At 41.4% G+C, this 24929-nt stretch overlaps 2 protein-coding genes across 3 annotated transcripts in view; one reads left to right on the top strand and one right to left on the bottom strand.

Annotated features, from left to right (window-relative positions):
* Positions 1-23593, top strand: part of ankrd11 (ankyrin repeat domain 11) — a 109304-nt gene extending 85711 nt beyond the window's left edge. Inside the window, exons 4-14 of one of the 2 annotated variants that reach the window (XM_061036678.1) lie at positions 2231-2363; positions 8476-8649; positions 9619-9819; positions 9942-10084; positions 10262-10409; positions 10510-14953; positions 15046-17785; positions 18118-18216; positions 18591-18734; positions 18837-18929; positions 19038-23593. In XM_061036678.1, coding sequence (XP_060892661.1) covers positions 2231-2363; positions 8476-8649; positions 9619-9819; positions 9942-10084; positions 10262-10409; positions 10510-14953; positions 15046-17785; positions 18118-18216; positions 18591-18734; positions 18837-18929; positions 19038-19223 — 8505 coding nt within the window. In that variant the 3' untranslated portion in view covers positions 19224-23593. The remainder of the gene's footprint in view (positions 1-2230; positions 2364-8475; positions 8650-9618; positions 9820-9941; positions 10085-10261; positions 10410-10509; positions 14954-15045; positions 17786-18117; positions 18217-18590; positions 18735-18836; positions 18930-19037) is intronic. The other variant, XM_061036689.1, reaches the window with a different exon arrangement.
* Positions 7957-24929, bottom strand: part of LOC132973396 (large ribosomal subunit protein P2-like) — a 133272-nt gene continuing 116299 nt past the window's right edge. Inside the window, exon 6 of the mRNA XM_061036843.1 lies at positions 7957-7966. The gene's annotated coding sequence lies outside the window, so the exon portion shown is untranslated. The remainder of the gene's footprint in view (positions 7967-24929) is intronic.

Consider the following 24929-nt stretch of genomic DNA (forward strand, 5'->3'; position numbering starts at 1 on the left):
TGCCCTTGAAATACAGGCAAAAGAAAGCTGAATTGCACAACCACATACACAGTCATTTTGTTGGTATGATAAGCAATAAACAGTAATGAAATGCAGTATGTGAGGTTGTTATTTAATATTACACAGGCATAGTCATGTTGTTTTGCATTGGAACAAAGTTTTGGGCGCAGCTTGATGATGTCACAGTGTGTGCCAACTGTTAAAACTACCAGCAGCAGCAGCACCAAGAGGCGGGGAGAGGAGAGGTACAGCTTATGCAGGCATGGATTTACAGCCCTCTGCAAAGGATTGCATCAGACTCTGGCATGGAGGAAGGGAGGGAGGGAATGAAGCGCACAGGGGTGGGTGGAAAACGGAGAGATACGAAAAGAGCAGGCATTGCTAGGAGACCATCAAACAGTGTGTCTTATGGAGGCAGATCTAAGGAAAATGTTGAGCTGTCAAAGCTTTCTTTTAACAACTTTAAACAAGAAACAACGTCTAAATCTGGAGAAAATATGTGGTGATGTGGCCATATTCTAACAATATGATATAGATGTGCATATTATAATATAGTTCTGAGAAATCATTTTCTTACATTGAATTTCCTCACTTAGATGCACTGTAGTTTTTGCATTGCCCAGATGTGGGGATCATGCTTTTCAACTACGGTAATGATGTGATCTCTTGTAAAGCTTTTGTGTAGCTGAGCAAATACTCAGACACCGAGAGAAAGGAAGAGAGAGAGAGATCAGCTAAATGTAGCCGACACTGTTTGTCTCTACTGTACCATGACATCATAGTCCTATGACTGGGGCAGGGCTGGGGGAGGAGTTGAAAGAGTCGACACATAATGGAAAACCTGCCCTGAGGATAGAGAGGAGAAGGGGACAGAAGGCAGGGCAGAAAAATGAAGAGAAAAAAGTGAGCATGTTTATATTACATATTACCTGCTCCTTTATCTCCATTATGAAATCCTGCCCATGGAGCATAGTAATGATAAACAAAATCTTGACCTTGCGCCAGATTACATGCCCTGTTTTGTATAAGCCATTCATGAAAACCAACCACTTTCTGTGCTCTAGGAATGAAACAAACTATGTGAAAAGGTCATCAGATATTTTTGTTGTCTGGTGTATGGGGAAAATATTGCTGCAAGTGACTGTTTGGTTCTGCTATGAAGGCCTTTTAAATGTTAAATCTTTCCGGCTTACCATCATGTATTTACACTCATAGGGGGGCGTGTCCCTCACAAGTCCTAGCCTTTTTTTAAAGCCAAAATATATTAAAAATGTGGACTTTATTTATGAATTATTTAATTTCAGACCTTGGATACTGTCATTGACTAATAACTTTTAGGAACTATCAAGGCAGACACTTGGCTTCTATTTTCTTCTAAATAATAAAACGATAAAACGTTTTCAATATGATTGGTGTGAATAGCTTTGAATCAAGAAAGTATGGCTGCGTTAAAGCTTTCCTTTGAACATTTTCTTGAATATTGTGTAGTTCTCTTCCATTTTTGGTAAATCTGTTTCTGTTTGTTTGTGTTTTTGGTTTGGTCTGAGTCTTTTGTTCCTCAATCTCCCATTCATGGAAACTCCTGGCTGTAAACAAGATAGAGAAAGCTTCTTAGTAAACATGTCTCTTTCCAATAAAACTGTTAAAAAATATTTTTTCTTTTTTGATAGATTGTCAGACACAACAATTTGAAGATATCTGAGCTCTGATTTATGTATTTAATTTATTACAATATGATGTTGTAACCTTACAAAAATGTTTTGAAGATTACTCCAGATGCCTCATCTTTTCTGCTCTTACTTTTGTAAAGCTATTTGTCAAGATAAGCAAGTCACTATCAGATCTCAGACAACCAAGAACAAGTTAAACACACACTTCAATATTTACATCTGTTGATAGCATACACACTAGGACTTGTGATTGTTTCCAGCAGCAGTATGCCACAGAGCCTAAACGACGTCAGCTTAGCCTCCTCTCCCTGCTCCTGGCTCCTTGTAATGTAGCTGAGGAGCCAAGAATCTAGGAGGAAACTCCATGGAAAAGTTTTACTTTGCAAAGCTTACATTAGCTTAAAAAGAGTCAGGGCTAGGCACAAACTACAGGAGGAGGCTGTGGGGTGATTGGAAAGCTCAAAGTCTTTAATGGACCTTGTCACTTTTTAACAACTTTTTATAGAACTTAACCCTGTAACTTAAATTTTTCTTCATGATGTGTTTTGTTTATTTTATAGGATAAAGTGTTGTCAAACAAGACTCCCAAATTGGATCGCAGTGATGGGCTCAAAGAGATGAAAGAAAAGGCTTCTAAAAGGAAGCTGCCCTTCACTACTGGAGCTAATGGAGACCAGAAAGATTCTGACTCAGGTAAGAGGCTAATGGGATTCATTTACTCAATGTGTTGACTTCTCCCCCTCATTATACCTGTGAAGTGGGAACCAAAGAGGAATAGGAGCTGCTACATCACATCCTCTGAGACTTGCAGGAAGTAGAAAGGTGTGCCTTGTAAAATGGGTGGGGCTTCTGTGTAGTGAATGAGCTCCAAGTACTAGTTTCAACTTAGCTGTTAGTCCGTAGCAGAACCGAGGGGTTATTTATTACAATCCCAGATTGAAAGGAGAGGAGGACCAAAAGAAATCATGATCTGAATGAGGATTTGTGTAACATACAGACCTGAACAGGTCTGGCTTTGGTAAGGCTCCTGCTGTGTGTTTTCTTTAATTAGGGAGAAAAGACTACTACTCATGCTTGTTTAACTTGAGCTTTAAGGGTTCCTGATTTACTTTGTTGATAATGCTCTGACTCGGGCTTTGATTTCAGCCTCTGTCATCAGTGCTGACTGAGATGCTAGATTGGTTTATGTTCAGTTTAAACCAGACTGGATTGTGCATGTTGCAGCGGATGACTTTTGTGGTTTGAGGGTATGTTTAGTAAGATTGGACATATATTTTGTAGTGTTGGGATTGTGTGTAATTACTGTGCAGCAGAGGGTAACTATGAGTTAAATGTTTGATTGAGATGCTCTCATTTTGGTCTTTTATTTGTTTTCTGGAGTCGCTGTAGTGTGTGAGACATTTCTTTTTTGCATGCCTGGATGTATGCTGCAAAAAGTATTTGTGCTGGAGTTCTCAAAACAAGGTTAAAGGAGTCAATGTTGACAGGGTTCCATAACTAAATATTTTTAGCCAGTAGTTTCAAAATAAAACATCCGATTTCTGTCAGATATGGGACAGCATGACATATATAATCAAATTGGTATCTGTGGTCTAATTTTTCTCAGCTTCGCGCTCTAACCTCTTGGCTTGTGTTTGTTCCTAGCTTCTTGTGGCTTCTCAACCCCTGCCCCCCTCAGTAAGGAAAGGTGTGAACTCTCACCACTCTCAGGAAGAATAGCTGGAAACTGTCTTTATTATGCTAATAACTTGCTCTGTTGTTGAGTTGAGCTACATGGTTTTCAGCCCTTGACTCTTAACTTTATGTCTCTCCTACAAACAGAAAAGTGACATGAAAGTTTTGTCATTACAGATGTAGAACCATTGAGGATTACAGAATTACAATTACATAATCATAGTTTATACAATCCTGATGCCATCTGTCTGTGATGATATACTTAATAAGACTACAATTATTTGAATTATTTTGACTTGGTGGTTGCTAACCTAAAAGTTTCATAATGGTTTGAGAAATGTGTTGGCTCTGTATGTATCAGGGTTGGGAATTGCAATGTAACTCGCAATAAGTGGCTCAATATGATAAATATATCACAATACAGTGATTATGCAATAGCTGATGTATTGCAAGACAATCATTACATAATACATAGTAAAAATCAGATATGAAATTCCCTTAAAAAGGTTAAGGTCATGAATAATGGGTTTAACTTCAATTTGATGTAAGTTTCACCTATTTTTTTGTTGATGGTTTGATTTATTTTTTACTGCTGTCTGACAGTCTCCCGCTTTCTTCTTATGCTTCTTTTATCCCCTTGTCAACTTTTCCCATGGCCAGTTAATTTACCTGATTCTCATTCATGGCTTAAATGCGACCATGAGGAGTCGTGAAGTGATTGCGCCATGATTCAAACTACCAGGGAAATCTCTTTAGAGCAGTTTTTTTAATAGAATATCATACCAGCGATTAGATAATTCTATCACAGCAGTCAGGATGATAATATATTGCTGTATCAATATTTCAACCAAGCCCTAGTATGTTTTTGAATTGACATTCAGGGCTCATGTTACTGCATACTTTTCTCAACTGTTTATTGAGTTGTTTCTGCATATGTGCTTTATTGTCCCACGTTGTTGGCTGGCCTTTTACGTTCTGACCCTGCTGGGAGAGTGTCTAGCCCCTCTGCTAAATTTTACACCTCTGACACATCCCAGCCCACATTACCATTCTCAGCCCTACCCACTACTATGTCTTTTTGGTTTGAGCGGACAACTGCTGGCTAAACTATTGGTATTCAAAAGTCTTGTCATGAGGGAGAACTACATAAAAGCTTGGATAATCAGTGTTGTTTGTCTAGCTAGTGTTTGTATGGCTGATTATTTCTTTAAAATACTGGTAAAATAATCGGGCATGTTCAAAGTTGGGATTTTACCCTGGCACATCTATAAGACAGCAGCTCAATCAAAAATAACTAGCAGTGTTATTTTAGTGAAGCAGAGTGTAGAGCTGCTTCTGGGATGCTTCTAAAACGCACTGCAGCAAATCTGGTGGGATAACAAGTATTTACCAGAGTGCATCGCTGAGCTTCACAGGTTGCATCACAACCGGAAAGCTACTGACCCATCCACTGTGGAATTAGGCCTTGACTCTGTAAAGAAGTGTGTGTAAATGTAAAAATCAGAAAATATGTATAATAGCTGATATTGTAGACCTTAGGTTGCCTTAGATGGGGAAAAAAATCTATCGCCAGTGAAACAGCAAATACTTAAGAAAGCAACCGAATATTTTCATCCAGCTCTACCCCTCGTTTTAGTTGGCCAAAAATTAAATTGAAAAATCTTGAAAGCATTACGAAACATGGCTTGTTTCCGTCATCCTTTATGTTAAAGCAGATTACTGTGAGACATTGTGTCAAACAATTCAGTTGTAGTTTACTTACACTGCCCTGACTACTTAATGTATCAAATGTATCCCTTAAAACTTTTATCCATAAATTTAAGAATATGCAACTAGTTTCAGTTTAACCAAAGAAATCTCCAGTATAAGTTTGGATTTTGGTTTGTGGTGGAACAAGCTATTTAAAAAATCTGGGGATGGTTTGCGCCTGAACCAGTAGTTGTCAATCTGATGTAGCATGCTGGTCAACTCAGTCAAGCTAAACGGGCAAAAAAAAAAAATTGTTGGAAAATATTGTTGAACTGAGTTTTCTGTCCAATTACTTTAAACACATGAAGTAACATAAAATTATACAGAAGTGTTGATCCAGGTTTGAGCCAAAAAAAAATTATATGAATGTGAGCGCTTCCCCTGGGTAGCCTCGCACTGCAGGTCTGTAAACAATGCCAAGTTAGTAACAAATGCAATTTTGCTACAATTCAATTTGGGTGATTAAATGGATTATTTACGGTAATTCGATCAGTGAAAAAATATTATTAAGACAAAACTTTGATTGTGCTGTTACATTTTCAAACATGTTTTATTTTGTGTCTTGTACCCCTCTATTAAAGAGTACAGAGGTAGACGTTGGACTGCAGTATGATAAACACCTTCCATGTACTATATCATCGCATTCTAAACCCTAACAAAATTTGCACTCTTCACACCCTCATATTAAGACTTATAACATGTAATCACACATAAATAGAAAGCCATACTTTACAATCTGGAATTGTATTTTTAAAATAATGCTTCTGGTTGAGAAAATGTTTGATTGTTTTGGCAGCAATGCCTTTGCCATTGGCTCAGGTGTGTGGAGCAGAAGTAAGGTGTGAGTTTGGCTGTGTGAAGCGAGTTGCAAAATATCTTAAGCCCATCTTTTCCTCTTGCCAGGTTATAACACACAGATATCTGTCTTTCTGTCTCTGAGTGAAACCCGTAAGCAGAAGCCATGCCCTCACTGCAGACCTGTTAAAAACAACGAACAAATGTACAAGTTAGACAGAGAGAACAGACATATCAGGGCACACCCCACAGTGTTCACACTGTATATTTATGAGTCTCTCCTGCGCAATACAAAGCTCTGACAAAACATCCTGTTGGCCACTTCCTACCTCTTCTTCCTTCACTTTCTGTTTATGCATCTTGTATTAGTCCCTGAGCAGAGCATTGCTATGCTCCAACCCGCTCCGGTCAGACGTACCTGGTCAGGCTGGTTGGAGTGGTTTGTCTTGTTGGAGTCTGTTGGCTAACTGAACCAGACAGTCTCTTTGTCTTGGCGTTAGCTGACACTGTAGTATTGTGTGCCTGCCATATCAGAACTCTGCCTCTATTATAAGAAGGGATTTATGTTTGATGTGGTCCCCTCCCCTGGCTCAGCTACAGAGTCTATTCATGGATGACTGTGCCTAGCTAGCTTGCCTGCTTACTCCTTTTATTCTTCATATTCTCTTATGTTGTTAGCCGAGTTTCAAGTGGTAAGGACTGTAAGGTTTCAACCCTGTCTGTATGCTGACTTTAATTATTTTACTGAGACACCTAAAAGCCTGAGCATTGTTCCTTTAATTGACATGATATTCTATAGATGCCGGCATATTATGTTAAATTCTTTGTTCATTTATGCTGCTCAGCAATCTACATGTGTGTATTAATGATTAACTATGTGGTAAATAATTATAAGAATACAGAGGACTGTGTCCTGTTTATTTGTCATTTTTGTCTAGCTGATGTGGCTTAAAATTTGCCAACCTCAAATCTTACATGCTTCAAGTACCAGGTCTGCATTTTGATTTGTGTCATCCTGTACATGTCAGAAATAAGCGGGTTGCTGCCACTGTTGAATCTTGTTTCAGAGACTTTGGCCTTTGTTAAGCAGCAGCCCTCTGCATGTGTGCATTAATGTTATAACCACCGTCCTGGTTCCCAATCTTGTAAACGTAGCGTGGAAAAGCTGGCGTAGCACTTTTTCTGTTCTGCTGCTCAGAAAACATGTTTAGACTGTGTCTGTGGTTCCTACTGTTAAAGTCCCAGCAGAAGGAATGTGTCTAAATGGCAATTGCTTTGGAGAACGTGAGAGTGTATCAAAGAGGGGTGGAGGAACATTAGCTGTAAGTGTTCACAGATGTTAGTGAAAGTTAATCAGCGCTGTTCTTGTGACTGGAAAAAGCTTTTCCTGGAAACATTTTGGAATGGAAGCATAAGCCGGCATTTTTCCTTCTTCCCCTTATTTATCTTCATTTTTTGCGGCCTTCAACAATGCAGCCAGTCTTGGAATGAGAGAAGTCCCCAAGAAATCAGGCTCAAACACAATTTCATCTGCTGTGCTCTCTGTACACGCATAATAGAATGTGCTTTTCCATTTCTCTCTTTGTGCTAGTAGCCTGTGTTGTTGCTAGTGTTTTCTAGCTGTGGGCTTTGGCAGTTGTTCCCCCTCAGTGATGAAGTGTTACAGTAGCTTTTCCCTTCGTAAGGGTCATCAGATGGTATGTTGCCACTGAAAATAATTGCTGGGTGTGTCTCTGTGGAGCAGCTGCTTCGTCCAGTAGCCCTGGGTCTACAGCAAGCCTGGCAGGCAGGCAGGCATGTGGTGACCTTGGCAAGGCCATGTTGAACTGAAATGTAAACCAACTATTTTCTAATAACTGTGGTTTTGCCAAGTCACACCCTCTTTCCCCTCTCTACTCCATTCAGACTGATTGGCCTGGAGACAGACTGACATAAACAGACTTCTGTCCTCTGGGGCAGCTGGTTAATAACACAAAAGTCAGAACCCCCCCCCCCACCCCCACCCCACGCCACCCCACCACAACATCTCCCACATACATGCACAATATGTAGGATGTGAGCAAGCGTTTATTTTTTTATTTTTTTGGGAGGTTTATTTTGATTTATGGCATGATCAAAGGCTCCCTTTTTGTAATACAAACTCTTAGCCCAGAGGCTAAGTATGTATTTTAATGAGAACATTACTTTGAAATTTTAACAATGCTTAGCTGTCATTGGTCATTGTCATGGTCTGACAATATAAACAGACAGCAATACGGGCTCCACTTGCTTTGTTATTATATTTTATGACCAAAGTATCAAAAAAAATGTTAATAATACTGTTTAACACACTTTTCAAAATAGTAAACAGAGTGAAAGAGCTTTGTTTCGGGAAATAAAGATGAGGCTCTTGGTTTGGATGTCGAATCCAGTTTTATGAGAACTTTATAGAATGATGTAACAGAAAATGTAAAGAGAATTTTATCGACCTTTAACCAAATGTAAATAAGAATTCTTTGCGTGAATGAAGGTATAATTGAGAACATGCTGTTTGTCCCTGCAAGGCAATATGATAAACTCTGCCCCCTTCTTCTAATTTTCCTTACAGAGAAACCAGGTCCAGAGAGAAAGCGCATTAAAAAAGAGCCCACCAACACCCGGAAGGCGGGCTTGCCGTTTGGAATGGGGATGCCAGGGATCCGGGCTGGGTACCCCCTCTCTGAGCGGCAGCAGGTGGCCTTGCTCATGCAAATGACAGCTGAGGAGTCCATCAACAGTCCAGGTGCGTGCTTATCATGGAGGCCACGTTCTGTGTGGATTGGCGGCATTCAAGGGAAGAGGGATGGGATAGAGCTTTTTATGTAGACTGTGTGTGGGAGGTGGGCTTACTTGCAGAGAAGTTAAGACATGAGGCTGATTGTTATTGTTTATCTTCCCGAGGTTAAGTAATTGGTTTGCACATCTTACACAAACTCTGCCTTTGAAATAAACCCATTGTTTAATTTAAATCTACTTGAACCAGCTTATCCACATTGATTCCCTTCACAGCTGCATTTATCAATACTGCCAGTTAGAAAGTTATTCTTGTTTTGGCAGCAGTAGAAGTCACATTTTTGTTGACCTACAGCATTGGAATTTATCTTCTTGAATACATCATGTGACTGCAAAGAAAATTAAACAACCTATCCTGTAGGTATTGCGTCATTCTGGAAGTAATGCTTCAATCTATGTATCTGACCAAATCAGAACAGGCATTCTTATGCAAAAGGCCTGCATGCCTTAAGTTAAGGTTTATTACCTATTCAGTTATTACTTACGCTTACTTCCTCCATTTTCCCCCTTTAATTGTACCTTTATTTTTGGTGTGCAAAGGGTGGCTGTAAATTGAACAACCTATTATTGCTCTTACATTGTTCTATTTCTCATTTTGTTGACATTTGAGTTGGAATAAGGTTGCAGAGGAGCAGTACATAAGAACTTTTAATAATACACTAATTCCTTTGTTGCATGCCTGAAGGCATGGACTTGGATTAAGTGAATGTGTTTCAAATATCATTTCAGACAATAGCAGTGCAAACTCAATAATCTGAATGTGATTAAGGCTTGAGTTTAATCTTGTAAATGTGATGAAATAAACTCAAGTGGAGTAGGTCCAACCACATTGGGGTTTGTTGTTGGAGTAAGACTGCCCTCTTGTGGCTGTAAGCACTTCAAACAAATGTTGATAGTGAAATCTCCATCTCACCTACAGACACAACACCAAAGCATCAGTCACAGTCCAGTCTGGGTCAGAAGGGAACGCCAAACTCTGCATCTAAAACCAAAGACAAAGTGAATAAACGGAATGAGAGGGGAGAGACTCGGCTGCACCGAGCCGCAATCCGTGGAGAGGTACGCCGCATCAAGGAGCTCATCAGTGAGGGAGCTGATGTGAATGTAAAAGACTTTGCAGGTGAGAAGATCTTTTCATTGATTATCCATTACTTTGTGCATATAGAGATATACTGTTTGAGAATTATTTTCACTCACATGTTGCAAACACCTCTTACACTGCTGATCCTCTTATGTGTTTAGGCTGGACTGCATTGCATGAGGCGTGCAACAGGGGGTACTATGATGTGGCCAAGCAGCTGCTGGCAGCCGGAGCAGAGGTCAACACAAAGGGTCTGGATGATGACACCCCTCTACATGATGCATCCAACAATGGACATTTTAAGGTAAAGAAAAATCCATGTCTGTAAAGCAGCTCTAGTGGAACAGCTTATCTATTGTTCTTGAGGTTATAAAGGTTATTGTTTGGTTTGGATTTGTTAGGCATATTATTAATACATTATGTTCATATGTCTGGATTAATAAATTGTAATTAATCCAGTTTTATATTTAATTTATTTCAGGTGGTCAAGCTACTTTTACGGTATGGAGGGGACCCAAGGCAAAGCAACAGGAGAGGTGAAACACCATTAAAGGTTGCCAACTCTCCAACTATGCTGAATCTACTGCTGGGGAAAGGGACTTACACCTCAAGTGAAGAAAGTTCATCAGGTATATATATTAAATCTTTAGGAAGCCTACTTAAACGATTGTTATGAGATCTATAGGTCAAAAGGTAAATATTGATTGCGCCTCTTTTATCTTTTCACAGAATCCTCAGAAGAGGAGGACGCCCCCTCGTTTGCCCCATCCAGCTCCGTTGAAGGCAATAACACAGACTCAGAGTTTGAGAAGGGCCTGAAGTCGAAAGGGAAAAACACAGATCCTCCTAAGTCCGCTGTCACACCTGTCAAAGATGAATATGAATTTGATGAGGATGATGAGGAGGAGCGTGTGCCTCCTGTGGACGACAAACACCTGTTGAAAAAAGACTTCCGCAAGGAACCGGTCAGCAAGCCTAACAGCTTCATCGCCATACCCAAGATGGAGGTCAAAACTTATTCCAAAAGCAACTCGCTCACACCAAAGAAATCTGTCAGGCGGATCATCTCTGACAGCAACAGTTCAGACGAGGATGATAGGACGCCAGCACCTACGCCAAGGCAACAAGCCCAGCCAACAAATACTAAGACAAGAGACTCTGGCAGCATGAGCTCAAAGCAACAGAAAGACAAAAGTAAAGTGAAAAAGAAGCGAAAGAAGGAGAGTAAAAATAACATCAGTAAAGAAGTGAGGTTTGGCAAAGTCAATGACAAATTCTGTACATCGGACTCTGATTGTGGAGATATGGAGAGTGAGGATGATAAGGGCTCTAACAGCTTAAAGGACTCTTCTGCAACGAGCCTGAAGGAATCCCCTGGCTTTAATGCATCCTCCTCCTCATCCCATGGCAACTTGAACTCTCAAAAACAAGTACCATCATTAGCAGAACAGCATCCAAAGCAGTGGAGGACAGATGGCTGGAAGACTGTGTCGTCGCCTACGTGGTCGGATGTCAGTTCTCTTTCAGATTCAGTCAGAACGAGACTATCCAGCGAGTCCGACTACTCCTCTGCTGATTCCAGTGTAGAGTCAGTAAAACAAGTTAAGAGGAAAGCGCAGGAGAATAAAAAGAAGAATAACAACGTGCACAGTAACACTGTGGACAAGAAAAATTCTGATCTCTACAAAAACTCCAATGCAGACAGTTCGATCTCTAAAACTGATGTAGACGGCAAAGTGCTGAAAAAGCATAAAGTAAAGCACAAGCACAAAAATAAAGAGAAGGACAAAGCTCCCAGTCTAGTACTTAATCAAGACATGAATGAGAAATTTGTCAAAAGCTATTCTTTTGATTTTGATGATTCAAGACAGAAGTCACTAATTGTTGAGTCAGAATCTGCAGCTGAAAGCAAGGTCAAGTTATCCAAACATGAAAAAGACCATTCAAAAAAGGAGGATAGGCTTTCAAAAATCAAGTCTGAGGATAAGGATTGGTCATCTGGAAAAGACTTGCACCGAACAGCGAAAGAGGAGAAAAACAAGAAAGCAAAAGACTCCACCAAGGACAAGACGATTAAGGAGGAGCGAGAGAAGCCTGTAAAATCTGACAAGGATAGAAATGCAAAGGAGAAGGAGAAGCCAAAGGAGGAGAAACAGAAGGCTCACAAAGAAGAGAAAAAGAAAAAATCCAAGGAGAAATCCTCTTTAAAAGCAGACCGCAAAAGTGAGCAGAAAGAGGAAAAACATCTAAAGGTGGACAAGGAGAAGAACACCAAGGAGGAGAAGGAGAAATGCAAAAAAGACAAGGCACCCAAGGAAGAGCCTGAGTATGAAGGCTATGATGTCAACAACCGTTTCCTGAACCTGGAGGACACAAAGCTGAGTGCCTCAGATGACCATCATGACAGATGGGGCTCTGAGATGTCCTCCGACTCCTCCCTCTACGGCGACGAGAGCTGGGAGGCTCCTGTCAAAGAGTACAAGGAATACAAAGCCAACAATGCCGTTAAGCTAATTGTTGAGACGGTTAAGGAAGAGACGAGGCGAAAAGAAAACAAAGTCAAGGACAAGAAATCTGATCACAATGACAAGAGAACAGATAAAGAAGCCACGTCTAAGAAGAAAGAAAAAGACTCATCGGAAAAGACGAATGAAAAGAAAAAAGACTGGTCAGAGAAACAAAAAATAAACTCAAGTCACTCAGTTGAAAAAGAAAAGAAGCGGAAGGAGTCGACAGAAACTGTAAAAGACAAAAAAGACAAAGATTCTCTGGACATAAGCCGAGACCGTAAAGACTCCTATGATTTCATGAAGGAAAGAAAGGACATGAAAATCAAGCAGGAATCTATAAGAGATGAATATGGCAATGATACCTTCTTCAAAGACATTGATGCTGTCAGTAAATCGTGTGATATCAGAGAAAGAAACCATTCTGGAAAGGAGAAAGAAAAGAAGGGTGACGGATTAGAAAAGCGAGAAAAGACGAAAGCTGACAAGCACAAAGACAAAACAAAAGACAGAGTCACTGATCAGGAGAAGGATAAGAGCGAGAAAGCCTCCACTGAAAAAACTGTCAAGGAAAAGGATGCCGATCGGGGCACCAAAGACAAGAAGGAGGGGGTAAAAGACAAACACAAAGAGTCTCATGGCAAGGACAAAGATCGAAAGATGTCCTCAGAACAGACCAAGGACAAGAAAGAAAAGACTTCTCAAGACAAACATGCTGATAGGGACAAGGATTTCTTGGAGGTGAAGAAGGAGGAAAGAAAAACGGAGAAAAGAGAGAAAACGTGGTACAAGATAGCTGACATATTCACTGATGAAAGTGATGACGATGAGGACAGCTACAATGGCGCTGTAACACTCTCTGACTCCATCAGAAAAGATGCGACTCCTGACCAGGATGAGTTAGATCACTTCCCTTCAGAAAAAGTGAGAAAATCTTCAGCAGAAGCGAAACACAACACAGAAAGGGTGAAAGACAAAGAGCATAAAGACAAAAAGAAGGAAAAGGCAACATTTGACACGGGTAAAGAGAGGAAAGGCTCCCTCGAGAAACACAACAAAGACAAGAAAGATTCAGTGGATGCCAAACATAAGGAAAGAAAGGACAGAATGTCAGTGGACTCAAACCAGGACAAGAAAAACAAGCAGAAGCTCTTGGACAAAAGGGACACCAGTGAGGAGAAGACAAAGAGCAAATATAAAGACAAGCTGGACCACTCAAAGGAAAGGAAACCTTCAAAAGGGAGTGGTGAGAATGAAAAGTCCCTGTTGGAAAAACTCGAGGAGGAAGCTATGAATGACTACAAGGACGACTCAAATGACAAGAACAGTGAAATCTCTTCAGATAGTTTCACTGACCGAGGTCATGAGCCGATCCTCACCTCTTACTATGACTCCATCAGCCTAACCGACGTGTCTGAGGACAGAAGAGACTCCCTGTCCTTATCTACACCTCAGGACAAATTCAGAGAGAAAGAGCGGCATCGACACTCATCTTCATCTTCATCTAAGAAAAGCCACGACAAGGAGAAAGAAAAAGTCAAAAAGGACAAAGGAGACAAACGTGACAAGACGGAGGAGATTAGAGAGTCCTACAGCCGCAGAGAGAGTCTCCCCTTCGAGAAGGAGCCCATGCCTCTAGAGGCAGACCCTTACACATTCCCATATGGGGGTAAGGGAGACGGTGAAGACGACTTTGATAAAACATTGGAGTTTGAAAAAGAGATGTCCAAAAAAGATAAAGAGAAATCTTCTGGTGTCATTAGTGATAGAATGAAGGACAAAAAGAAAAAGGAGAAACATAAGGAGAAAATAAAGGAGGAGAAAAATAAGTACACTGATGGCTTTGGATCTTTTAAACACTCTAAAGAGGATGTGAAGTCAGGGTCGAAAGATAGCCCACAGGTCACCGTTCTTAAAGACCGGACAAAAGAAGACAGTCCTAAATTTGAAATGAAAAAGGACAGAAATCGAGACACATTGGACAAAGACAACAGATTGGACCACAGTAAGTCTAAGGTCAAGGATGAAAATGAAAAGCTCTCTCTGTCCAAAGACACAATGCGGAAAGATAACCGTCCACGTGAAAAACTTTTGGTGGATGGAGATTATCAAATGACAAGCTTCGGTCAGATGTTGAGTCTTAAAGACCAGGAGTTTGAAGAGCGCCACAAGAGACATAAAGAGAGGATGAAGCAGATGGAGAAGCTGAGGCCCAAGTCAGGGGACCCCAAACTCAAGGACAAAACCAAGTCCACTGAGGAAGTGCGTAAAAATCGCAGTGAGCTGTCATCAAAGAAATCCAACAGTCTGGAGTCGAGTCTTAAAGAGAAGAAGCTGAAGGATGTTGGTCTGCCAGCACAGATGATGTCCCCTAGCAGGAAGTTCCAACCCACTGAGAGTCAAAACTCAAAGGACTGGCTAGCTGGCCATCAAACGAAGGAGAACCTCCCAGCTTCTCCAAGGCCAGATCAAAACAGGCCGACTGGTGTCCCCACACCGACGTCAGTCATCTCCTGCCCCAGCTTTGAGGAAGTAATGCAGACTCCACGAACTCCATCGTGTAGTGCAGAGGATTACCCCGACATCATGCTGGATGGACTGGACTGTCAGAACTCATCAGCCATGACTATGTCAATGAATGCCTGCTCCCCATCCTTCTTTGAAAGGTATTTAATGACACAAATGTTCAGTTTTAAATGTTTTTCTCTCTTTGAATGTGACACTTTTCTAAGTTCTTGTCTTTTTGTTGTCAACCCAGCAGGTACTCTAGCTCCCAGAGTTTCCAGGAGGGCACTTGCCCAACCCCTGCAAAGAACCTCCAGCTTCCACTTGTCAGCCGATCTGTGTCCTCTGATGTCCGCAGGCCTTTAGAGGATGAGTTCAAGGCTGAGGCTGACAAGTTCCTCCGACAGCAGAGTGATCCAGCTGCTGAATATGATCCGACATCTTCCTCACAAGCTGTAGAGGACAAATCAGCGACAGTGGATGGGCTCGAGTGTATATCACCTCCTTATTTCTCTCCCATAAGAATGTTGTCTCCACAACAGGAACCAGCCCATCACAGTCCAGATTTGGCATCCACAACTCTCTCTCCCTCAGAAGGTCATGAACACCTTCCTGAGAGTGTGTACAACAGTTACTTGCCCAAACCCTCTACACCGGTGCACAGGCCAGAGCCCCAGGAGCCCTGCTTCGACATCGCTGCACCACCTACTCCAGCTCCTGCAGCTCTGCCGCCCCTGGACATCGACGACATCTCAGAGCCTCACCACAGTGAGCCTAACTTGGTCCTCTCAGATCTTCCCTCTGTCATGGAAGAACAGGAGCAGGAAGAGGAAGATGATGAAGAAGAAGAAGAGGATGAGGAGGAGGAGGAGGAGGAGGAGGAAGAAGGTGACATGGGGGACATGGGGGACATGGGTGATTTAGATGAAAGAGATGATGGTGACCACTGTGCGGTGGAGGAGCCAGAGCAAACAAGGGAACCATGTTCCTTCTCCCCCCCTCAAGTCGAGGACCCTCTGAGGAAGAGCTGGCCTGCAGAGTCCCCAGACCCACAGGATTCAGAGGTTCACCAGCTCTCCCCCGCACAGTCTGCACCCAACCACGAAGAGAACTGTTACGATCACAACATGGGATGGAGCACTGAAATGGACCTTAAATCACCCCATAGGACGTACGGGGAGATAGAGGCAGCCGTCTCCAAAATAACAAGCCCGTACTCTCACTCAGAGAGCGACATGCAGCAGCTGTCAGGCCACCCAAATGTTACCTCCCCTTATGCCTCCTGGAATAGGTGGCATAAGGAGGACCCAGAGGAATATGATGAGCAGAAGGATGCTGTGGCGGACATCCCCTCTCCCGAGAGGCCTGATGCAGCAATTGATGTGGAACCCAACTATTTGAACACCTCATCGTCGTCCAATAGGCTGGAGTCGTTCTTTCAAGACTGCAACAAGCCCAGCATAGAGGAAAGTCATCAAATTGACAGTGAGTCGACCTGTGAGGAGCCAGACAGCAGGCAGACCGCGCATAACTTCAGTGCCACCACTGAGAGCCATATGTCTCCAGCTGAGGCGCCTGAGGCTCCTGAGCCTGTGGTGCCCTGGGCGGACCCATTCTCAGCTGATGCTGATGAATTGGACGACCTTGGTCCGTTCTCCTTGCCTGACCTACCACTACCGGACAAGGCAGAAGAAACTGACCCTCGAGACCAAGAGCTGGCTGACCACAACAAGGCTGTGACAACCCACATTAGACATACGATCACAGAAAGAGATGACTCAGATATAATGGAAGTAGACTTGCCAAACTTGGCTAAAACTTCATGCCCTACTGGAGATCTAGGTTTAGAGGAACCTACTGGACAAGACTTAGCGGTACCATCACCACATGCCAACTTCCAGCAAGAGATGGACCCTGAGCCTCAAAGCGTGCCAGTAAACCCCTCCCTGTGTCTTACGCAGCAACAGGGCAGTATGTTGGAAAGAAAAGGACCTTATGGAGAACCTGAGGAGCTGGATTCCAATATATTGTATACATCGATGAAATCAGATGACTGTCAGTTACAAATCCAGACCCTAACTGAGCCCTCGCCGTTCACCATGGAATCGGTGTCTGCCGACAAGTCAGAGGACAGGCAAGAGGAGATGTCAGAGCCTGTAGCAGAGCCTGCGTCATGCAGTCCTCTTCCTCAGCTCCCTGTCGCAGTCACCCTATCCAACACAGTGGAACTGACTGACACTCAAGAGACCACATCAAAGCTAACTCCGGTACCTCTGACAACGGTTTCCCCGACCATAGACGTCCCCAAGAAGGTGGATGAAATTCCTCAAAGGATAACCCGCAATCGCGCCAAGAACAATCCCTCCGCTGCTGCAATCCCTCCTACCTCCTGCATAATCACCTCATCTTCCGCCGCTACCCCTGTAACAACCAGTCCAGCAGTGAGCATTAATCCTCTCCCCACGAGAACCCCGACACCCACCTTAGCCTCGTCCCTCTCAGCTCCAAAGAAAGACAAAGAATCTGTGCTTAGTGTCTCCTCCACTAATTCAACCCCTGCAGTCTCTGTCCCTACTGCTGTGACGACGTCTGCGTCGGTTGTTATCAGTAAGACGACAAAAGGTCGCCCGCTCCCCATTGATGACGAGGAATCACAGACTCAGCACCCACGGAAGAGGAAATTTCCACGTTCTGCTGGGCAGCAGGTCCAGGTCCAGCTGGTAAACACAGCCATGCAGCAGACCAGAGAAATGATTCAACAAACTTTGGCTGTTGTAGTTAATGCTATCAAGCTGGATGATATCGAGCCCTACCATAGTGATCGATCCAACCCTTACTTCGAGTACCTGCAGATCAGGAAGAAGATCGAAGAGAAGAGGAAGATTTTGTGCTACATCACCCCACAGGCCCCACAGTGTTACGCTGAATATGTGACCTACACAGGTTCCTACCTGCTGGATGGCAAACCACTCAGCAAGCTTCACATACCTGTTGTGAGTAATGGTGTCTTTATCTTTTTTCTCCACAATATATAGACAGTACAGGTTGATGGTACACCCATAAATGTTCATAGAACCTCACAAAACACAGGTAGCACAACAGCAAGCAATTTTTGCCAATGTGTTGAATATTTTATTAAATTAAAACTTATTAAATATGTGATTCTAGTTACATGTCTAACATTTGATTGCAGTCATTTTTCCATGACCATTTAAAAGATATATTTAAAAGTATTCTATCTCACTGTAGAAATATATTCAGCTCATTTTTACATCGACTCATTGTTTGTAAATGCATGTATATAAAACTAATACTTTTTCATCAGATTGCCCCACCTCCATCGCTGTCAGAGCCTCTGAAAGAGCTCTTCAGACAACAGGAGGCAGTGAGAGGGAAGCTCAGGTTGCAGCACAGCATAGAACGGGTAAGAAATATTCAATCTTATTCTCTTAATACGCTCATAGCTCTCTCCCTGGCCCTGCTTTAATACATGAACTTATATATGCACTTAATACCATGAGCACTTCTTTGAAGAAAGATCAAAGCCTGTCCTTAATGGAATTTCAACTGAAATCTGCATACCCTCAACTCCTGGGCTGAACCTGAGTGAATTGCAGACACAAATCTATTTCATCTTACTACCTTATTAAGTGAGGACCATTTCTTTGAAACATGTGTAGCTGCTTTGTTGATCAAGACCAATTTCTATTAACCTCAGCCACAAGCCTCTAGGTTTACTGACTTCCATTTTTATATCTGATATTCATTTTTACCTCTTTTATTGCTTTCTGTTCACAGGAGAAGCTGATTGTTTCCTGCGAGCAGGAGGTTTTAAGGGTTCACTGCAGAGCGGCCAGGACTATAGCCAATCAGGCTGTGCCATTCAGCGCCTGCACAATGCTGTTGGACTCTGAAGTATACAACATGCCATCAGAGAGCCAGGTAGGAAACATAGTGTAGAGTTGATCTTTTATTTTAACAGAGCCAGACATTAATAATCTGTTTCTTTACTTAATGTTTATTATGAATTGGGTTTATTTTCAGGGGGATGAGAATAAATCTGTGAGAGATCGCTTTAATGCTCGTCAGTTCATTTCCTGGATCCAGGATGTGGATGATAAATATGACCGCATGAAGGTAAAATAACTCCTCTCAGCCTTTTGTACTGATGTCTTAACGCATGAATACCACAATCCTTTTTACACACAAATGGTTAAAAAAAAATCTTGGCTTCTTCCCCCTTAGACATGTCTTTTGATGCGGCAACAACATGAGGCAGCTGCTCTCAACGCAGTGCAAAGGATGGAGTGGCAGTTAAAGGTCCAGGAGCTTGACCCAGCAGGGCACAAGTCCCTCTGCGTAAATGAAGTGCCGTCCTTTTACGTGCCAATGGTCGATGTCAACGATGACTTTGTCCTGCTGCCTGCATGACACACCTGTGCTCACAGAAGGACACAAATCTTCGTCTGAATCATTTCTTCTCAAAGAGACTTCGTCAAACAGAACGAATGGAAAGGGCTAGCAAGTTTGACAGAGGACATAAGACAGAAAAAAATTATATTCTATAGAAAAAGAGTGAAAATGAAAAAACTTGCTCTCGATTCCCTTCCATGAAGAAGGAAAGTTGTTTTTACAGGGGAAAAGAAAACACAACTTGCACTTTCATTCTCAAAGTTTTTACTCTTTTGTTTGATCAGAGTTTGAGAAGCAGAAAAAGTTTTTTGCTTTGAGGCTCTGACATCGGGACAGAACTCCTCAGTGCTCAGTTGGTGGACAGAGATATATTTTCTGAGTTTGTTTTTTGGTCCCGGCTTCAATAGACCCACCGCCACCACTGGGAGGAGGTCTCAGAGTAGAGCTATCCCATCAGCGTGGTGCCTGTCCTGAGGGAGGACTGAGGAGAAACCTCCTCTGATGACTCGAGGCTCCTGGTGGGCCAAGAGAACTAGTCCAGCACTGACCCAGAGGAAGTCCACTGAGTTGTGGTGCATCATGTGAATCCTCTACGTGTATCTACAGACGGACAGACCAGGAAGCCTGGACCAGTCGCTGATGGCTTTGGGTTGATAAGACCGTACACCCAGAGGAGACCCTCTCTGTTCACACTTGCTTAACAGTAGAGCACCAGAGCCTGCAGCAGGTTGGAACACAGCAGAGGGTTAGGGATGTGTGTGTGCACATCAGGGCCACGTGTCTGAGAGGAAGAGACTGACCCTGCAGCCTCTCAGCCTGGCTAAACAGAAGACAGCAGGCATGGATCTCTGAGGACAGACCGGAGTGTTCCTCAGCCATCCTGCTCTCTCCAATAAAAACACATCAGACCGCCATGGACTGCAAAAACACCACAGGACGACCAGAAGGAAGAAACAAACATAACGAATGTTAAGATTCAAGAGACTATCGAGAAATCGTGGTTCAGCGGGAGGAGAGAAATATTGTTTTTGTCTATTTCTTTACTTGGGCATTTCATTGTTTCTGAGGAAGTGACTTGAAACACTACAGAGCCAATATTAGTTTAATGGAAAAAAGAAAAAAAAGAAAAAAAGTTGTATTCCGTAAATTATGTACAGTTTTTATATTCGTTAACCAATGTATTCTTGCTGCCTTCTAGATAATTTATTTTGCCACACATTACTGCACAGTTGTAAATAACCTATGTACTGTAATATCACTCAGTTAAGTGTAAAGAAAAAACCTAAAAGAAATAAAAATTATCTTTTTATGTACAGTTCACTTTTGGGCAGCACTTTCCCCCCCCACCCCCCCTCATATCCATGGGCCAAAATGTGTACACGATTCTGTCAGTATTTGAAAGACTCCAGTACAGTTGTATGATCCCATCTCTAGACCCTCTCCAGGGTTAAGAAACTCACCTGGACGTGGATCACGACTCACAAATAGCTGACAGAGATCACTTCTGGATTAAACCGGCCTCCCACAGGCCAACCACCATATAGTCCCTCAGATGTAGCAGAATAGTTGTTGAGGATTTATTTAAAGAATAGACAGAGGATTATTATTCATTGCTTTAATACACGATTATATCTTTAAAAAAAAAAAAAAAAATTCCAACCAAGAAAATGCCTTTTTCAGTGAAAAAAAATGTACTCATTGTTGGGCAAAGTCACATAGATATATATGGGTGGGATGAAAGTTAGATGTCATTCACAAGCAAAACCATCATTATAATTTTGAATTGTTTCCAATTAATATATTTTGGGGATTTTTGTTTTAGTTTTTAATCTCCAGAACTAATAATTTCCAATCATCACAAAACATCATAGTCTGAAAGCCAACAGGACACAGGTCTTCAGCACTTCATTAAGTTTTCTGTTCTCCCAGATCGTCTGCTTTCTCTTTAGACTAAAGACTTGTAACAGCCACTAAATAGTTTCGTTCCATGATGACTTTTAACTTAGTCCTTCTGCCCTTTGTCTGATGTTGGAGAGCGACTTGTTTTCAATGTGCCGTTCCAATTCTACACACTAGATGGCGCCAGAGTGTCCAACAACTCCAGAACCCTAATTGGCTTTGCTTGAGACCTGTGACCTTTCACAAGAATGGGCTTTTTAAAATAAATTAAAATTTTATGACCTCTATGGGGAGATAATTTCCCTCATCTGATTCAAGTTTAACCCCTGCGTCAGTTTAGTCATCACAGATTTAAACCACCAGCCCCTGTCTCTTCCGTCTTTTAATCCATGCGATTGGCTAGTGTTGTCAGTGATTTTTAAACATTAGGTTACTTCCTTATTTACTCTGTTAGGCATTGGCTATTTGCCACTATCATGTCATTATGTTGAGCCCAAGTAGGCAATTACGAGACTTAAACCTTTTAAGAATGAACCAAAAAGTTGAAAAGACATAAATAGAAACGGGAAAGAAATAGCTTCATGCTGAACCGATCTTTTTTTTTTTTTTTAAGTCATCCTTAATTCAAACCCCATCTTAATATTGATTTGTGATTCCTTTTATCAATCCTCTTTTTTAAGTGGGTCTTGGATTTGAAAAGCTTTTCCTGACCTCCCACATAAGTTGCCTGTCTTTGTGCGAGAGCTGCTCATGTATCCTGATGGCAATATAATCTGAACATTTCTAAGTTATGAACACACTGTCAGTCAGCATAGCTGTGTATGGTATGTCTAGTCAAGTGCAATGGTTGTTGCTATTACACTGTGCAGACAAGGTGGCTAGATGTAAAGGTCTGGAAATTTTTGAGAAACACACATACTGGTTGGTATACAAAACAGACACAAATACCCACACATGTATTCTTTAAGCCCCCTGTGTGTCATGTTCTTATTTTGTTGTTGGTTTCTTACACCGTTTTGTTTTTGGGAAGAGGTTTTAAGGGTGTTTTTTTTGTTAACAGAATCCCTGCGTGTGTTTTTTTAGCTCATAGTATGTAGTTTTTGAATGTTGTTGTGTTCATTTTAGGGTTATTTGTTTCCTGTATAGAGCATAAACACCAGTGGCATGTCAATCACGTTGCTTTTCAAGCAGAATGTATACCGTTACTATGCCCTGACCAACCACACCCTCTCACTATTGTTTACAAGACATCAACAAGTGTGTGTTTTTCCGTTTAATGTGTCATCCTTTTTTTAACGGTTTAATCCCTGCCTTTGTTTTTACTTACGGTAAATCAGTTATTTTGAACCACAAAGGCTTGAAATGGTGATGGTCGACACAGCTGACAGGTGATTTCTCCCCCCCAGACTGCGGTACACCGCTGCACAGAGCAATAGATAAACGCATCCATCCGCATAGATTCTCCAGTGTGAATCTTAATTACTAACAAAACAGCAGTGAATTCTGGTTCAATTGAAGACAGACACGCAAAACACACAGCAATCCTCAGATGCACAGTAGAGCACTTGGCCGTGGTGATACAGATGCTAGCCTGATGCCTCACCTCAGTCAGCAACATATTACCTCTACTCTCCTCACATTCATTCATAATGTTTATTTTAGATTTGTTATGTGTTGTTTTTTCTTATTGGACATAAATATACATAATTGCTATTTTTTCATTCTATAGAATCACGATTTCAAGCCTTTTTCTAGTTTTCGTTGGTTATTTGTATATTTTTTTAATTCAAACCCAGACTGTAGCTATTTCTTTGTTCCTTTTTTAGAGTGGAAAAATGACTAATACAAAGCATGGAGAACTACTCTTTAAATGGTGAGAAATAACCTATTTATTATCTTTTTGTTTTGTTTTTCTGACACCTGTGGTATGTTTTTGAGTTGACGTTGGTCTCCGCTGTGTAAATTTTCCTCCTTGTAATGCGTGAAAGAGACATACTGTACATAGCTCTGTAAATAAAACCTCCCAGGACGTTTTGCACCCTCCTCTTTGTACTAGTCTGAAAAATTGCGTAGAATGTGGGGTTCTAACAGCAAACGAGCTGTGTGCGCTTGCTGCAGGTGATTATGATGTAACAATGTAACATTTTTTTATTTGTACAATGTAGTTTATTTGTGTACATATTGTTGGAGCAGCTAGGAGGGGAGGGGGAGGGTGGGGATTTATGAGGGGGGGGTCGTTGATGCTATTGTCAGTGCTGTAACAGAAATCCAGTACTTTCACCTCTAGCTGTTGTTGATTTCCTGCAAAAAAAAAAAAAAGACAAAAAAATAAACACGAGAAACTGAAAATGAGGATGGATGGGAAAAAAGACTAAAACTGAAAAGTAAAAATTCTAAATTGTTATTTTCTACAGTTGCATGTACAGAGAGCGCGAGAACTGCTGTTGTTCCTCAGAGATTATGTTCGTTAATAAAATTTTGAAATATTACATGCCGTCCTGAAGTTCTTGATTTTGTGTTCGCATTGTCCCGTTGTTTTTATATATAAAAGACTAATTGTATGCAGTGGCATCACAAACATTCCTTTTCTACACACAACATAAATCAAAGTATCAGGAAGAAAAAATGGGCTACATATGAAAGAGTAACTGTGAAAATTAAATAAACACTTAAAAATGATCAATTAAACGACCAACCAAATTATGGTTGTCTTGAGTAGTCATGGTTTCTGTTGACAGCAGGATGAGGAAACCTTGTTTGGTGTCTAAAATGTTTCTTGACAGCCAACAGGATGTTTCCTAAGCAGGATGTTTGAAATGGCTCCTCTGATATGGTGCATCTTATATTCTTGAAAAATTAAATCACTCAGCCCAATACTTAGTTTAAGATGTAACTAAACATCACAGTTCTTTTCCTTTACTTGCCTTTTCTGGTGCACATGGGAGTGCACAATTATACCATATTAATTCATACATTTACTGGACTCTGCATTATAAACTGCACTGTCACAATGGAAGAAAAACCAGTTGGTGCTTGTTATGAGTCATCAGCTGCACGTGCTGTCATTTCTCAGACAACCTTTCCATGTGACTCCTGTCATTTACTCTTGTCATCATGAGTGTTGACTCGGAGTGTGTAATCTGAGTTAAAATGTTGCCTGCCAAAACCAGATGAATCAAATAGAAGTCACCAGTTGAGCCAGGAAAAGCCCTGACATCCTGAATCCAATCCCAGCTGAAGCATTGATAACACCACACACAGTATCAAGTGACTTATCACTGGACCTGACTAATGCCAAGTTTAAATCTAAGATGAAGAAATTACTGAGGGTGGTGTCAAACTGAGGACTATAAATAACCATCTCTACAGCGATGTTTCTTTAACTCATGCTCTACATCAAATAACTTAATACTACAATTGATAAAATAAGAAAGTATAAAGTAACTAAAAGTATAATCAGGTAGTACAAGACATTGTTTAAGACATGAGATTGGCTTTGTATGCTCCTTTAATAACCTGTTTTATTTTTAAACAACCAGAAACAATTATTGAAGTCATATCATTGATGTCAACAGCATATAAATGTAAAGTCATGACCTACAGCTCAGCCTGTGAACAGTTTTAAGTTATTCTAATGTTGTATTTTTAAATCTTTTTCGGCTTTAGAAAAGTTTCCCCTCAGAATGAAAAACATATCATACGTCCTGATTGACATCATAGAGTTTATCTACATTTAAAATTTAAATATCATCTATGTCGGTAAGGAGAAACTTAGGGTAGGCTGTATATTGTTGAATTGCATTATGGGCAACGTAGGATCCTGTT

Source organism: Labrus mixtus, chromosome 1, assembly GCF_963584025.1.
Source record: "Labrus mixtus chromosome 1, fLabMix1.1, whole genome shotgun sequence".
Taxonomy (NCBI): Eukaryota; Metazoa; Chordata; class Actinopteri; order Labriformes; family Labridae; genus Labrus; species Labrus mixtus.